Genomic DNA, 18,724 nt, shown 5'->3' on the forward strand with positions numbered 1-18,724 from the left:
ATACTTTAAATTTTACTTATTTAAATAGCTGGTCCCGGAAGCGGTAAGTTTATTATAAAAATCATTCAGATTTTCACAAAACGTTGTTTTTTAAAATTATATTTGTTGGCTGATCCCATTGTGACAAACAATACAATAATAATAAATTAGAAAGCTGATTTTAACTTTTTAAGGTAAATACTCATTTATTTGGTTAAGTTCATTAGCACTGTTGGGTTGGGTTGGTGCTGTTATAAAAAATAAAAAAAGAGAGCTAATGATAATAAAAATTTAAGAGAGATAATTAGGGCCGAACAAATCTATATAGGTTTGCACAAAACATCATGCTGCAAATTTTTTTGTTACCCAGAAGAATACACTTCACAAAAGATATACCTCTTGCTCTCCATGGAAGTTGTTTTTTTTTTACCAACAAGAAAAATCCACTAGTCCATTATAATAATGAGTGAGTTCACTTTATGGGCACTAACATTTTATTTTATGCATATCGCTGAAAGAACGCAATGTCACAATATTCAAAGGTAAAGCATAAGGCATCACATAGCACAGTAACTCAGGAATGAGAAAATTTTTTATCAACAGAGGCACAACTGGTGGGGATCTGGAACGGTGGGCAAGACACAACATCGAAGACACCACAACATGGCATCGTCCCGGACGCTATCTCGAAATACTTCCATTTTGGCGTGTTAACTATATCGAAAAACCATAAATTGATTTTTTTTTAAGAAGAGATGGTCACATCAGTGAAAACTATGCACAACGAAGACCGCCATTGAATGTCAGCGGAAGCACCCTCGGGAGTGGACGAAAGAACGCCATGATAAAATTAAAAAACAACTCCGTCTCTCAAAGAGAGGAGGGGGTAAAAATGAAAAATCCCTGTTAAGGGATCGTAGAGTACTGATATGGAAATTAATTCGAATGCGCCAGCTCAAAAAAATGGTCGATACTTATATAAAAGGTTGAAGATTGAAGTTAAAGTACCTAAAAAGTCGCAGAATCGTATCTAAAAGGAACTTGAAGTGAGCAGATGAACTGCCGAAAATCAAATCACAATTATACACAAACTGTGACTATAACTGACCATTCTCCATGTGTTCACATCAAAGGCTGCCGAAGGTCACAGGAGAGGGGTCAGGGTTCGGCCTAATTTTTAGGTCACGATCCCAACAGAAAATTGAGATTAAGTGACACAATGTCACAAGCACCCTGTATTTGTCTTCAGGATTATGGAACTTTATATAACGGTCTTAAGCTTTTAATGCATACTTGTTATCGATAACAAGTTATAATACTTGCAGCACGACTTACACACAGGATTTCGTGTTTTTTCTCCACTTAAATGCAGGAATTTTTCTTTTTGATGCTCATTTTTTTCCTAGCAGTAATTGGATGTGTTGTTAAAATCATATTAATTGGATGTGTTAAAATACCAAGTAAAAAAAAAAGCAAAGTCTTAAAGATAGCAATACTGAAGGAATTTAGTAGGTGGTTGTTTAAGGCAATTTGTTTTATAAATCATGAATTACTTTTTGTGTGTATTATCATCACTTTTGGTTCTGAAGTCTAATGGTAAGAAAATTATAAATGTAAATTACTTTGTATTATTGTTTGCAATCATATTTTACAGCGTTTTTTTTTCCTGCCTTTTGTAAGCATACCCTTTTTATATATAAAAGCAAAACTCTGTCAGAATATATATTCGTTGAAACACCGAAATCTTGAGATAGTCAACATTCACGTAGTCGCTTGGTGTATGTCCGAAATATTTGCTAAATACCCTTATTTCTGACTTTCAACGGTGAATGTCAACAATCACCTAGTTTCTTCGGTGAGTGTCCGAAATATTTGTTATATCCAATTTTATATTAATTTATTCGTTAATATTATTATATTTATTTGATATATTTATTCTATATTATAATACTTACTGACGATAGATTAGAAGAAGCATCAGTGTTTGGAGTATCGGGCAAATATATACCGGGCAATGGCACTTGACCTTAAAAAAACATCAGTGTAGGGCAGTGGTCGGCAACCTGTGGCTCGCGAGCCACAGGTGGCTCTTTTGATGTAAAGTTGCGGCTCTCCAGTTCCATACGAAAAAATTAATAAATTGTTACCAAAGCCCTTAAAAATAAGAAAAAATATTTTTAAGTACCTAATTTCTCAAGAGCTTTCTATTCTTATAATCGTTAATTACAAACCGCTATACCCTCAGGCCTGTCGTTAAGCCCGGTTAGAGGGGTGTCTCATTCCGACTCGATTCCGAGTATTCACCCGGAAAAGTGGCGAGTCTGTTGTCTGTTTGAGCATGCCTTTACCGACACCATGAAAAGGCACAAAAAAAGGATGATGCCTGCGACTCTGATCTTGTGAAACAGCAGACAAAACCCCGGAAATTTCTGTCAACATGAAAAATCCAGGGTGCTTTAAAAGTATTTATCTAGAAATGCCTTTTTCTCACGTTTTCTCTTGCTCTTTCTAAGAACAAAGACAATATCTTTGTCCATGTCGTTAAGAAAGGGAAGGAAAGGGCTCAATGCACATACAGACCTATTGGAAAAAATTCCCAGTACAAAAAATTTTATACCGGCTTATGAAACACCGGTTCCGGTATGATACTGGATCCAGTATAATACCAGTCCCAGTACCATACCGGAAAAGGTGTTTCATAAACCGGTATCAAATTGATCCCAGTATGATACTGGAACCAGTATCATACCGGAATCGGTGTTTCATAAACCAGTATCAAATTAATCCCAGTATGATACTGGAACCAGTATCATACCGGAACCGGTGTTTCATAAACCAGTATCATACCGGAATTGGTGTTTCATAAACCAGTATCAAATTGATCCCAGTATGATACTGGAACCAGTATCATACCGGAACCGGTGTTTCATAAACCAGTATCAAATTGATTCCAGTATGATACTGGTTCCAGTATCATACTGGAATATTATGTAATGAATAGCCAAAAACTGACTAAAATAAGTCAAAATCTTATTTTTTAATTTTCATATCTTTTGAAATGACAAAATAAATTTTGTTAAATAAGCCTCGGAAATGTTTGACAAATGCAAATTCATATGCACAATAAGGAGACCGTGTGAAGTGTATATATCTATAAATATAAACAATCTAATTATAAAATTATGATTTCATATAAATCAATTAACTTCGGTTTATATTTGTAATCTATACATAATAATAAACGCGGCTGTGTGTGTGTCTGTCTGTCTGTAATCACAATATATCGCCCCAGAAGCCTCGCCCGGGCACGAAACTCGGCCCATAATTGTGTTTTGACATAATGAAGAAGTATTTTTTTTCTTTTTCAAAAATTTTGATTAGTTATTTAGTTATCAGTCATTTTGTAAGTCTATGCTTTTCGTCTGCTTTTTCGTCTTCAAAGAGCCATATTCAAAAAACTATTAAAAAATGCATATACTTTTCCCCACTCTTATAAATGTATGCTAATGCGAACCTCACAATTGAAATATTAATTTTCGACAACTTAAACCAATAATATACGAAGGAATTAATAATTTAATTGTAAAGTTCGCATTAGTTTACATTTAAAGTGGAGAAAAGTTTAACTTCTGTATTAAAAATGTGGCAACATATTCGATACGTAAATAGAACGCTTCGCTTTGATATATTTGTCGCTGTTCATAATTGTTATAATAAGTTTTTCTTCTTTCCACGCTCTATTTTTTTTTCTTAAGCGAAGACGATAATTTTTATAGCGATATTGTAGTACTTTGTACAACTAAAAATTCTTTTCACAACACTTTAAAAATATTTACTTTATTTTCTTTATATATACAGAGAACAGTCGGCAAAGAATTCGATTAGGTTGAAAAACATTTCGCTAAAAAGGAACAAATTCCAAAAGAAAAAATAAACAACTTAAAGAATAAAAATGCTGATGCCAGCCAATTTTTTGAAAGTTAACTTAGAAAAAACAAACCAAACGATGTTAAATAACAAACCAAACGATGTTAACAAAATGACGTAGAAAGCGCAACTAGATCAAAATTATACAAGCACAACTAGATCAAATTATAATACCTGAGTGCTTGACGTAACAGATACAGAAATAGAATTTGATACCATAAAAAATTATATAGAAATAGAAATTGATACCATAAAAAATTTATTCGTTTTCGTGTTCTTTTCATGTATTTAGCATTTTAGTTTTTTTTTTCTTAAGCGTTGTAGCTATATAATTTCAAACATCCTCAAGAGCTATAACACATCTGCAGCAGAACTGGATATGAAGACAAAATTGCTGGACAGGAACACTTTAATTGTCCACTAATCTTCAGATTTCCGGCTATGTTTTAAAAAACTTTATTTGTGAAAACCTTTAGCTTGGCGGACAGCTGGGCGCCTTTGGCGGCTAGTTGATAAATAAAATTAAATGCAAATAAAACATATAGCATATAATGTTCGAAATGCTGCCAAAAATATTTGAAATGAATCTAATTTGACACAGTTCATTTACTTTGAAATCAGACATTATAAAATATAATTATATAGTTATGTTACATTTTGATCAATGTACTTGCTTGCTACTATAGATTTAAATACAAACCAATTTAATTTTAGATATATTTGAAATTTAAATTATAGTCAACTTTAATCATTCAAACATAATAGTGGTTAGAGTAGTAATTATAGCTACAAATGAAACCTTAAATGACACAAGTTATTAACTAATATAAATAAAAATTTTGAATTATTTTACTCTGTCATTCTTCTATTGACATGTTTCTTAAGATTCCTTGATTTAAAGCACAATTTGATATAGTCATTTTCCATTTGAAGTATTTAATTTTTATGATAATTTACTTAACACATAATATCTGAAAATTAAATTAGGAAAAAAAAGTTATCGCCTACAAAAATTTAATCTCAAGAGCGAATTATTTATATAACGACACATGTTCATAAATAATAAAATAAGCCCTAAATTTTAGAAAGCTTTTCTTATCTCACAATTGTTGTGAACTCAACAAGTAATAATTAATATATATACTGAATAAAAACACACAACACAATATTAAAAATTTTAAACATTGGATATGACATAATTTAAACTCTGTCTTCGATAAGATATAAGAATTACACAATTACTAAATTGATATAAAAACATTACCACAATAGCCTAAAAAATTTTATCTTTTTATAATCAAATGAAATGAATTGTAGTTTCAATAATGTGAAGTGGCTTAAAAGCTCAATTAAGTCTCTTTGATGTCTAGCTGGTGGTTTTCTGGATCCTTCAGACGTTTCTTTAATGTAATGAACTATCTTTCTAGCTTCATCAAATAAGAGCCAGCAACAATGTCTCCATTTAGAGTTCCTAATATAAAAAAATTTTGAATAAACAGAAAGTGCAGACTAAACAGCAATTTCAAAAAATCTCATTTTTAATATTGTATGCTTTTTCTTTCAATATTATGCTTTACCCTTTTATACTAAATTTTAGATTACAGTGCTAATTTAATTAAGTTAATATTTCAGATTGCAGTTTTAATTCCATAAGACATTTTTGGCATTTGTATACTTTTTCCTAACTATTAAATTGACAGCAAGAATTATTAAACGAATACAAATAGTAAAGAATTTTTACAAGCTTTAAACTTTTCTTACATCATGTTAATAAATAAATAGGCAACGAAAAATGCTAAAAATGTCAGTTAAAGTTATATTAACTGAAAGCTTAATTGTGTTAAGTTTTTTATATGATTATGATAAATTTTACCATTACACAAATAGGATGCATATATTTTTCAGCTGATATAAACTGATTAAAATTAGAAAAGCATTAAACTTTTTTTAAAAAAAAAATAATAATAGTATTTATATTAATAGGGTACTGTACTACATTTACTCCAAATTTTAATTAACTTTTATGCTTTTTAAAAACTCAAAAACTAGCTATTGCAGGTGTAAATAACTTAGACAAAGATCCAGAATGCACAAAAAAAACAGATTTCATACAATTCAAATTATATGCGATTCTTACAAAAATTCAAATAAAATATGTGCGTATATAAATAATGTTACGAATATTCAGGAACTGTTCAATCATACATTTAAAAAAAAAATCTATTGTGTAGTGTAACACACACAACACATACAAGAAATTAGACTCAATATTTAACCTAATATTTAAGTTCTTGAAACATTATACCATACTTTTGTTCAAAATAAGTATAACATATATTGTAAACAAAATTAAGAAGTATTAATTTGCAAGATGAGAATTAATTTGATACTAAAAGGTTGCAGAAAATTTTAAAAAAATAAGTACTAAAATTTCGAACACTGTATGATGTTAATTTAAAGATAAGCTATTGAAACGCACAGACTGTAAATAAATAGAAGATTTTAAAAAATTTATTTATATTATGAATAAACAATTATCCAAATTATATAGACAAATTTATACAGTAAAACAATTTTTCAGAATAATTATTAAGCATGAGAAATACAATTGCAAATACTTATTTTTCAACCACCTACTATGCCAATCAATTACAAATATACTCAATTTATCAACTGTCTAATTTAAACGTAGATCAAATTATAAAATTCAAGATTTGAACTGCAAAATTTTCCGTACCCTAGTAAGAAAAAATAATGGTCTACCAAATTTTATTATTTTTGTGTAATTTGAAAGAGATTTATTTCAAATAAAGGGAAGGTAATGTCTAACATAGGTATCGCTCATACTACCCAATTTTGTTGACAACTCAAAAGAAATCACCAGAGCCCACATCACAGAAGCACATTACCAACCAACTTTTCATAGTGACTCTATGCGAAGATTAAAGTATGAATGATCTGAAGTAACTTCTTACCATTTTAATTTCAATATAATAGTTTTTAAACAGTTCAGCTCATAACTTCCTCTAAAGCTTAGCATTTAAATGTATTATTAAGACAAAGAACATTAACGGGTTTAAACAAACAAAACTTGAGCGTAAAGTTAAAAATGTAACTATTCAGTGGCTGAACTCAGAAATAAATTTGCATATACTTTTTACATTCATTAAAATTAAGGAAGCATTCAGTTCTATTTATTTGTAACAATGATACGAAAACTTACAAAAATTTTCCACTACTTCAATTTATTAACAAACTGAATATCTTTAAAAACACTGTATCACTTTTATGTACCAAGATATGAATATAATGAATGCAGGGCTGCCAACGAACACTTTCAGAATTCTATAGACTCAGCCAATACTTAAAACACATCACCGCAACTTCCGGGTAGCAGTCTGAGAGAAATTAAAACAAAAACATTAAAAAAGAGGACCACTTTAAAGATTATAATTAGCACCCATCCCAGGCAAATCTCTACTTGTCTTTTTTAAAAATAAATATATATATAAATAAAAAATATAATTAGCAAGCTTAAAATCCTTTTGGCATCTTGACAGTTGTAGTGGGCACAACAGATCCTGACACTGAAATATCCCCAAATGTAGATTTATAAAGGATAAAATAACCATCAAATTAAAAAAAACAATTTCAATAATAATGTGCATGTTGAATATGAAAAGAACTAGAAAACTTACCTCGATGGAAATTACGAGGAATTTCAGAAATCCAAATCATTTCTGAAAGAAAAAAATTTATTTAGAAATTATACAATAGTAAACAAAATATATGCAAGCTATTAAGTAGTTAATATGAAACTTTTAAGTATCAACTGCTTTATTTCTAAAATGCTATTTTAGTTTTACTGAAACTTCAGGGTACCAACAGTTAATAAAATATAATTTAAATTACAAGCTTAAAATAAAATTAAACATTATAAATAACAAAATAATTTGCAATTAAAATATAATTCAAAGTTTAAAAATATTATATACAACTTAAGAAACAATTAATTTGTTAATAACGGTGATCACATCACATGATAATAATGAGAATTTATGTAAATAACATGTGAACAAAGTGTTTCTAATAAAGTCTCATTAAGAAATGCAGGAAAGAAAAGAAAAACATTAAAAATATTTTCTTCTCAAGCAATGGACCCTAACCCTAATGCCAGCACATGCAGTAATAATTCAAGAATAATATAATATGTCTTGATTACTTAATCTATAAATACTGCTTAAGAATACGTTTTAACATTTCTGTAACTAGAAAATATGTAAATAAAGAATATGTAAATAAAAGCAAGAAATAAAGAGAAAAATACACTTACTAAAATATAGCGCCAATCTCTCCATGATCATCCATGCCTAGGTGAAATGTAAACGAAGTTTGAAGAAATGTGATTGGCTGAAGTTCACACTAAGAACGGAACGAACTAAAAAAAACTTATAAATTTGGAGTGTGGGTAGCTTTATATAGATTTAACGAACGACTAAGATCGATTCTCGCCTTTTTGCGCGATTTCCTTTCGTTTCTGCATTAATCGCTCTTTTCAATTGAATTAAATTAATTATATTGTTACAATACAAATTTATTTATTTATTTCATAAAAGTTTATTTTGTTTTAAGATTTGAACTACAAATTTCAAAAACGGACTGAAATTTATAAATTTATGATTATGAATAAATTTGTTTCGATTAGGAGCAACATAGTTCTATTTTAGTATAAATTCAATAAGAAATAAATAAAAATTAAAAACAACTTATAATAAAATTTAAATGGATCGATGCAATTAATAATATTCTTTTCTCATCATGACTTTGATTAAAATAATTTTTGTAAATAAAAAAAATAAATAAGTAAATAAAGAATAAACGAATAAAAACAAGTTTTATTGTTTAATTACTTTTATTATAAAATTACTTTAAGTTAAATAACTAGATTTTACTTAGATGACTTAGATTTTAAAATAATTAAAATGTGTAAAAATCTAATTCAAAAACTCTCTTCACTCCAAAATTATAAAATGATTTTAATAATTTTAAATATGCATTTTTTTTTAAAAATTGATGTACATAGAAAGTGTACGATTTCACCACTCTTAATATATTAGTTAAGAGTTCTTATAAAAATCTAAGAAATTAATTATTGGAAATTAGAATATAATCAAGAAAAAAAAACGAAGACTTTATAAAATAATAAATTATTAAAGAAGTAAGCTAGTTTGAAAATGTCGAAACCTGTTAGATTTCCGGAAAAATATGCACATTCTAAGAATTTAAGTTAGTATATTTTAAAACTACTTCAAAATTTCCAGTATGGATTCTAACTGGCTTCGAAATTTCCTTCATGTTTGAAAACTGGTATCAAAATTTCTAGTACAATATTATACTGGTTTCACACTTTCCTGTATATTTGAAATCTGGTATCAAAATTTCCAGTATGCTACATACTGGTTTTAAAATTTCTAGTGTGGCGTCATACTAGTTTTAAATTTTCCAGTATGGGGCTATACTGGTTTTAAAATTTCCCGTATGGTGCTATACTGGTTTTAAAATTTCCAGTATGGTGCCATACCAGGTTTTAAAATTTCCAGTATAGTTTCATACCAGGTTTTAAATTTCTGGTATAGTTATACTGGTTCTGGTATCATTGTTACTGGTTTTTGATACTGGTTTTGTGAATTTTTTCCAAAGTGTTTTTAATTTTCAATTTCATAGTTAAAAAAAAATAATAATTAAATAGATAAATGAAATATCATTTTTACTGATTTGATTTAAATTTTTATAAAATCATTTTATCGCGTTTAAAGTTATAGTTTTTTTTTTAATTAAACTCCAAATTTATAATTGAAATGCGTGCAATGGAAACTAGTGTTATACTTGCGAACAACTTTTTTTCGAGTTTAAGTGTTGTTAATTATGATGAAAGTTGACAATGTAATTTTCTCTATAAATCAACTATAGATATTTTTTAAGATGCAAGCAATCACGGTGGATAAAACAAATCAATTAGGTTAAAAATAGCATAAATGCTAAAGAACAAATAAAAGCAAAAGTTCTCTTAGAGCCCTGAAATATAAATTATATTTTACTTTTATATATACTTAAGTTTAGATTGGTCTAATCAAACTGAAGAAACAGAGAAACTCTTATGTCAAGGAATTGCAACTAATTTTATTATACATGTTTATTTAAGTTTTTAAAACTATTTACAAAAACATCTGAAATATAGTTCATATTAACAAAATAGTTTACTGTTGCATTCTAAGGATAAATTATTTTAATTGTATAATTTGCTTTTGTAGATCCATTTCCTAAGATATTCCCCAATTAATTATTATTTGTGTGGAAATATCGATTTTTCTGTGAAGTATTTCTTATTATTTATTTTGAATCTACCATTAATTTTTTTTCTTATGCTATTATATAATATCTTATTTAGTAATGTTATAAGAAATGGCAAAACTTTTAGTCGTATAATTATATAATAAAACTTGGTTCTTGTACTTCATCACTTTTGAAATTGCATTTGAGTAAAATAATGTTAAAGTAAATTTGATCGGATTAAAATTAAATAAAACTTTTTTTTCTGAATTTTTATAATTTTTGAAACTTTCAAAATATTGAAGTAGTGTCATTAAAATCTTCATCTTATTGAAAATGAATAAAATAATAAGGTTAAAGTAAAGTGCTGCGTATGAGAATGAAATAAACATTTTTTTTTTAAACTTTTATTACTTTTGAAACTGCAAACAAATGACTAAAATGATAAGGTTAAATTAAAGCACTTTGAATGTATTAATTGCTTTCTCAGGTCTATTTTTTCAGATCTATCTTAATTTATTATTTGCGCAAAAGTATCGATTCCTTTGTGAAAAATTTCTTATACTTATTTCCAATTGAAAATTATCACCTTTTTCTGATTAAATGTTTTATTTGAGAAAAAACGATTTAATAAAATCTCCTCCATCTGATAAAGCAAACAAGTGAGGCAATTTTTTCAACTGTATAAAGTTCTTCTTTAACTCATTTCTCAAATCTATTATAGTTCATTATTAGCGTAACAATATGTATTTCATTGTGAAGAATTTTTATTATGCATTTAGAATAAAAGAATTAATTTTTTTTCCTAATTACGCATCTGAAATGCTGAATTTAGCGATAAAGGTCATTTTTGCAATGTACTGCAATAAAAATACCTTATATATAATTTTCTTACATTTGAATTGGAAACTGAATGCAATATACCTTAGTATATAGTGAGCACTCAAGCCTTTATATATATAGCATTGTAAGGAATGGTAAACTGTCTTAGCAAGTAAAATAATAAAAAAAAACAATAGATTTTACACTTTCAAGAACAATAATAATAAAAAAAAGAAGTTGAAAAGTAAAATTTTTACAAGAATCTATTTTTAAATAAAATTCTGAGACATAGACATTAAATTAAGTATGAATTTTTCATTCAAAACGAAAACCGCTTATAAAAAATACACGAGCGGTGTGAAGATAGAAGTGAATAAGAAAGAAATTTTTAACTAGAATAGAACCATCATTTTCCTACTCAATCAACGTAATAGGGTTGCACGCTGTAGCAAGATGTGACGCATAGATCGGTTGGGTTACCATATTCTTAATTTTGCGGTTTTCAGAGAGCTTATTCTCGACCGCGCCAAGCGGTGCGGAAACCGTAAGCATTTCCGTGAGTGCATACGGCACGTCTCAAAAATAACTGACGTCATGATAAACAAATTGGAAATGGGAAATTTGTTTCGTTCTTGTCAGTGAAACCAACTTTTTTTTTAAATTATTAATTTCTTGTTTCAAAATGTTGTTTCATTAGCAGATGACGCTTTGAACACACCGTTCTAGCGTAGAATAGTTTCCGAGCGTTTTGGTCTTGAACTGACCCTATTTTGCCATAAATGGTAGTCATTTCAGAAAAATGTTGCTGATTTCAAAAATATTATTTTGTAGTTGTTCATATTCAGCAGTTACATTTCTTGACGATAATTGTGAATAATTTTGAAATTTGCTGAGAACAAATTTTTTGGTTTCATGAGCAGAATGCAGCACACGGAGCATTTCCTTCTATTTTGTCGGTTGTGGAATTTACGAAAATTTTCGGTTCAAATTTCTGGTTATTTTTATGACACTCGGTGTTTGTCAAAGTTTTTTTGATATATTGCAGTTTGTATTCAGGAATTTTTTTATTTGAAAAATATTTTTATAAATACACATAATCAGTTCGATTTATGCAATGGATGGGTGATCGTGTAAAGCTAAGGGTGGTGGCGCTAGTGGTAAAATTGCTCTTTCAAGACTTCCGGGTTATTGCTTCCGATATATTTTTACGCCGCAGATTGAAAAAACGCGCCATCATATTATTGCATCATATCTTTTGCAGTATTTCACATGCACTGAGTTCTTTCTTTCAGCCTTTAAACTTCAGCATTATCATATTAATATTATAATCATTAGAATATTTTCTAATTAGGCTAACTTAAGAAGATATTTTTAAAGATATTTTATTCAAATGTAGCCAAATAAGGGATAAAATACAAAACATGGCAAACCTTAAGAATTATTCACAGTGAGATATTAACTTTCCAAAATTTTTTTTGGCCTTACGACCTCTTAGAATCAATACATTTCTGAAAGCTCTTATGAATGGTACAATTATGTTTAGATTTGAACCCAAATTACAATGACAAAACTGCATAGAATATTTGGCTTGTTCACACATCGCCTCGTAGACATAACATAAGCGGAGGGATACACCGGAAATTTTCTAAATTTCTTCCGGTTTAAGGACGCTTGTTATTGTTTACATTAGACCACCCATCCATAGTTTGGATAAATGTGGTTCCAAATATTCATGTTATGTTTCAGTTAAGAAAGTTTAGAAGTTAAACGTTTAGAATTGCAAGATCACAATTTGCAGACTCACTTGTTAATTTTAATTGAATTCATGAAATAAATTTGTTTGTAAATTTCCATGGCGCACTACCTTGAAACACATTAGTATGATTTGCATACTTAAAATTTCCCCCCCTATTTTTGGAAATTGTTGGTTGGTTTCTTCCTTTCTTTGCAACATTTAATAGTATGCGAGGCAGTTTGCAAACTGGCGCAAGTCACTTTGCCCTTCTTTCTTACAGAGACACTTTTTAAGCCATTTCGGACAACTTTAGTCATGGTTATCTGGAAGCAATAGCTTAGTTAAAGCCTGAATAGTAACCAGGGATAAATTAAATGTTCTCTTAGGAGATTAAGATTGTAACCTTGTCCCCACCCCTTTTTTTTACATTTTCTATAACATCTTTTATGTGATAACGAATAACTTTTTTCTGTTGTGATTACCATGAAATTATAAATTAAAAAAGAGGAGGAAGCCATTGGACAATTTCTTCTTTCCTTCTAAAACAACTTTTACGCTATCACGAGCAGCTTTCTACGCCGTCCTTCCTTGAATTAACAAATTAAGCGTTAAATAATATACCAGAATAGAAAGTAATGAGCACTCACGTAAATTTAAAAACATAAATACCATTTTAATTTTCATGAAAGAGCCATTTTAATTTTCATTTTTCCCTCGACTCGAGGATTAACACGTTGGCAATAAAAATGACATTTTTTCCCTTTCTTATTTATCTTTTCAGCTTCCGATCCTTTTGTTGGACTACTAGCACAAGGAGAACAACCATGTTTTGAAACGGTTGAAAGTGAAAATTGTGATACACCAATACATGAGGTTTTCACGCCAAAATATAAAGGAACTGATACAACCACACCAAATACTAAGTTTTATCTTTTTACATCCAAAAGCAAAGAGAGGGCTGAACTTCTTCATAACTGTGGAGGAAAACTACCGAAAAATAGTTCATTCAATTCAACAGAGAAAACTGTGTTTGTTGTTCACGGAGTCTTCGAAGGTGTGTGCCGTTCAGCTTTTCAGAGGGTAAACTAACATTTATTTTGATAAAATTTAAGGAAATGTTCTGTATTTTAATTGAAACATGAAGTTTGAAAGTGGATTGTTAAAATTTTGGTTTTCTTCGAGACAATAATACAGAATATTGCATTTGTTATTCATGGAGCCTACGAAAACTTGTCCCGGGCAGCTTTTCAGAGGGTAAGCAAATATATATTTCAAGAAATTTTCGGTCTTTTACATTACGGTAATACAATACAATGGAGAAAATAATCCAATTACTGAGATGAAATATATATATATATATATATATATATATATATATATATATATATATATATATATATATATATATATATATATATATATATATATATATATATATATATATATATATATATATATATATATATATATATATATATATATATATATATATATATATATATATATATATATATATATATATATATATATATATATATATATATATATATATATATATATATATATATATATATATATATATATATATATATATATATATATATATATATATATATATATATATATATATATATATATATATATATATATATATATATATATATATATATATCAAAACTTTTTTCACAGCCTTCCAAAATCCTTAAAATCCGCTAATTTCGGTAATGGCATTTATAGCTTCAAATTACACTTTGATCCATAGGCTGTACTATAGATGTTGCATTTGATGACAGTAAAACAATCATCATCCATTCCTGGTTTTCAAAAATTGAATGTGCTGTGCAATTATCAATCAGCAGCAAAAATTTTCTTTTTCGGGCCGATAGTTCTTTATCCTACTTTCGAATTTCTTCTTCAACTGGACCAGATATCATCCATGCTTTCTTTATATGAAACTGGAATGTTTTTAACATTTTTGAAGCATCTTGTCTTTTGAGATTTGCCGATTACCAAAAGTTTGTGATTCTCCCATCCATTCATATTAGCGCATACTAGAGCGGAGAGTCGCACTTTTAAAAGTTTATTACCAGAACACTTGAATTTTTTAAATGTTTGGTTAGGTATCTTTTTATAAAATAATCCAGCCTCATCCGAGTTGAATATGTCTTTCTCTTCACAGTTGCGAGAGATATCATTTCTTTTCCAATCCTCAACATCAGATATGGAAACACTTCCCGACTCTCCGATAATTTTTTCCTGAATTTATGTTATTCCGCTTTTTAAACTTGTCTAACCAGCCATTCGAACACATGAAAGTAGTCTCACAAAATTCATCGGCTTTGACTTGAAACATTTGTCCAGATACTGGAAGATTGCAGCTTCTTTGAATGTTGAACCACTTCAGTAATGTCTGTGATCTGCTTTTCTGCCATCTAAATTTTCTTCATGAGCAGATATTGTTAATTGCCTGTTGTTCCACATGTTGCAAACTGTAGATTTGGATTATTTATAATCCCTGCAATTATCGAGTTGATTACATCCATTTTCAATTTTTCTGATTACGCCCATTCTATCTTCAACGGAGAACGTTTTACTGCTCGCCATAGTTAAATTTGGGAACTTCTTTAACTGAACTGAGAGTAAAAGGAGGATTAACAAAGATTAGTGTCCACCCCTTAGAACAATAATGAATAACTCTCTCTCTCTGACAGAAAATGGATCCCTTTACAGGATCTGCCAGCCTTTGTTTAGGGATGGACATAAAGGAAGAAGCAAACAAGAAACTCCTCTCTGTAGATGGTTTTAAAAATCAGTTGCTTTGAAATAGAAATTTCACAATTATTACAACAAAAAAAATATCAGTCGAAGACAGAAAAAAGTACATAATATCCAGCTTCCTCACTTTTTTGGTTCACTATATCCACAAAAAATACCATTGTATAGTAAGGCACGGGACCGAACATTTCGTTCTTTATATCCAGGAGTTCACTATAAGACGTGTTCACTATAGTGGGTTTGATTACATTGTATATATATATGAAAAAATGACATGGTTCAATTTATTTTTAATAAGTATAATTTAATTTCATTATAATTGTTTGTTTTTTGAGCATATCACTATCTAGCATTTAAAAATTTTTAATAGTAAAAAATTATTAAAATTTTAGGAATATAAAGAACAACTACTTATTCGAGGAGGATATAACGTCATTTTAGTGGACTGGACGTGGGGTAATTTTCCCGATCCGAATGGTGCTATTATTAATTCTTTTGTAGCTGGTGAAGAGACTGGATTTGTAATCAAGAATATTATGGTAAAATAGTGGTTATGTTTTCAGTATGTTTAGCGTTTGAAACTAAGCTTAAAGCATATTGCCTAATCACTTAAATATATAAAGCAATTGGAAGATTATAATTGGATTTGTTATTAAGAATATAACGGTGATGACCATTTCCGATGTATTTAATTTTTTTTAATTATGCGTCAAAGCCTATTCACACTTTTTTATAAAGCTATTGGTAGAGAATGTATTTGTTATCAGGAATGTGAAATTTGTTATTTTTAGATCTTTTTTTTTTCTAAATGAAAAAATTTAAACTTATTGTTTATATACACAGTCCAGTCACATTAATGTGACCACCTGTCAAAAGCCAGAATAACCACTTTTGACTGAGCGGACCGCTACGAGACGTGCATGAAGAAAGTCAATTAGGTTTCTGAAAGTGTTCACTGGGATGTTGAGCCATGCCGACTCCAGTGCCGTGGCCAGCTGCGCTAGATTACGCGGTTGAGGATCCATGGCACGGACAACCCGATCGAGGTGGTCCCACAGATTCTCGATGGGGTTTAAATCCGGTGAGTTTGCCGGCCAGGGGAGTACGGTAAATTCATCCTGGTGCTCTTCGAACCACGCACATGCACTGCGAGCTGTATGACACCTCGCATTGTCCTGGTGGTAGATGCCATCACTCTGAGGAAAAATCATTTGCATGTAGGGGTGGACATGGTCCGCATGGACAGATACGTACTTGTATTGATCCATCGTGCCTTCCACAATGATGAGTGCACCCAGTGAATGCCAGGAAAACATTCCCCAAACCATAACGCTCCCTCTTCCAGCCTGCAGCTTTCCGGCAATTGTTGCAGGGTGTTGCTTTCAGACGTTTCACGCCGTATACGCCAACGTCATCCGTCCCATGGAGCATAAAATTTGATTCATCAGAAAAAGTCACCTGTTGCCACTCTGTGGACGTCTAGTTGCGGTACTGGCGTGCAAATTCCAGCCTTCGTCACCGATGAACAGCAGTCAGCATAGGTGCATTAACCAAGCGTCTGCTGCGGAGGCCCATGCGCAGCAACGTTTGCTGAACAGTTGTTGAGGATACACTCTTGGTAGCCCCTTGGTTCATCTGGACGGTCAGTTGCTCAACAGTTGCACGTCTATTCGTCTGAACGCATCTCCGTAGCCTTCATTCGCCTCTGCCATCTTTGGCCCGTGGTGCACCACATGTGCCACGCCGCTTGTTTTGTATAGTGCCATTTTGCCATGCACGGTATACTTTTACCACGGAGGTACGCGAACAGTTCACAAAATCAGTCGTTTCCGAAATGCTTCCACCCTTGGCCCGAAAGCCAATAATCATGCCCTTTTGGACGTCGGATAAATCGCTACATTTCTGCATTGCGCCAACGACTGAAATGCTTTTCGATGCCCTAGGACATCTAATATATACACTACACTGTAATGTGCTGCCACCTACACTCTGCGATTGGTTATTTCACTTTGACGTCGAAGGTAGGTGGTGGTCACATTAATGTGACTGGACTGTGTATATATATATATATATATATATATATATATATATATATATATATATATATATATATATATGAGCAATTCTACAAATAAACGCCAGTTAGGCGGTCAAAAAAAAATAAAAAATTTTTTGGGAGGCACACTATTTCTACATGAATTTTCTTCTTCTATACACCCTAAAAAGGCGAGAAAAAATCGTGAACATGAAATTTTTTCTTTGTGACATACTTTAAATGCGACATACTCTTTCTGACATACTCAGATAAATCTGAGCCGTTTATTCAGATAAAACGATTTTTACATAAATATAATATTATTATAATGTCTCTCTAATATGTATTTATAGAGATTTCATACTATAAGATTATATTTTAGTATAAAAAACAAAAATAAAAAAATTTAATCAAAGTTCGTAAATTGAAAAAATCGGGAAAAATTCAAAATTGGTATTTTGTCATTTAAAGTATGTCACAAAGAAAAAATTTCATGTTTAATATTTTTTCTTGCTTTTTTAGGGTATAAAAAAGAAGAAAATTCATGTAGAAATAGCGTGCCCCCCCCCCCCCAAAAAAAAATTTTTTTTTTTTTTGGCCGCCTAATTCGCGTTGATTTGTAGAATTGCTCATCTCGTCGCTTTGAAACAAAACAGTAAAACTAAAAAAAATCGAAAAATGAGATATTTGGGTCACTTTGTGTAAAAAAAAAATCACCCTTTTAGAGAAACAAAGTATTATCTTCATAGTTCAATAAAATTAATTTAGAGAGCAGATAAATCGTTATCGCATTGGCGCGATCAGCATTAACGCAGAAAGTTAGAAATTGCTCTCCTGAAAAATTTGCTTTTTTGAGTTACCACGGTTTAGTTTCAAGGCGACGATATGAGCAATTCTACAAATAAACGCCAATTTTTATACTAAAATATAATCTTATAGTATGAAATCTCTATAAATACATTTTAGAAAAACATTATAATAATATTATATTTATGTAAAAATCGTTTTATCTGAATAAATGGCTCAGATTTATCTGAGTATGTCAGAAAGAGTATGTCGCATTTAAAGTATGTCACAAAGAAAAAATTTCATGTTCACGATTTTTTCTTGCCTTTCTAGGG

General features: G+C 29.9%; 1 protein-coding gene and 1 long non-coding RNA gene across 2 annotated transcripts in view; one reads left to right on the plus strand and one right to left on the minus strand.

The window, feature by feature from the left end:
• Window positions 1-1,368: 1,368 nt before the first annotated feature.
• Window positions 1,369-18,724, plus strand: part of LOC107444195 (pancreatic lipase-related protein 2-like) — a 78,314-nt gene continuing 60,958 nt past the window's right edge. The window contains exons 1-3 of the mRNA XM_087159985.1: window positions 1,369-1,575; window positions 13,575-13,873; window positions 15,961-16,107. Coding sequence (XP_087016111.1) covers window positions 1,524-1,575; window positions 13,575-13,873; window positions 15,961-16,107 — 498 coding nt within the window. The 5' untranslated portion in view covers window positions 1,369-1,523. The remainder of the gene's footprint in view (window positions 1,576-13,574; window positions 13,874-15,960; window positions 16,108-18,724) is intronic.
• LOC147814251 (uncharacterized) lies at window positions 3,797-8,292 on the minus strand. Its single transcript, XR_015432728.1, has 3 exons — window positions 8,240-8,292; window positions 7,605-7,646; window positions 3,797-5,377 (listed from the first exon to the last, which is right to left on the minus strand). It is a non-coding gene; the product is annotated as an uncharacterized LOC147814251 (long non-coding RNA).

The sequence above is a fragment of the Parasteatoda tepidariorum genome, chromosome 3 (assembly GCF_982258835.1).
Source record: "Parasteatoda tepidariorum strain Cologne lab strain chromosome 3, Ptep-v5.0, whole genome shotgun sequence".
In the NCBI taxonomy this organism is placed as follows: domain Eukaryota; kingdom Metazoa; phylum Arthropoda; class Arachnida; order Araneae; family Theridiidae; genus Parasteatoda; species Parasteatoda tepidariorum.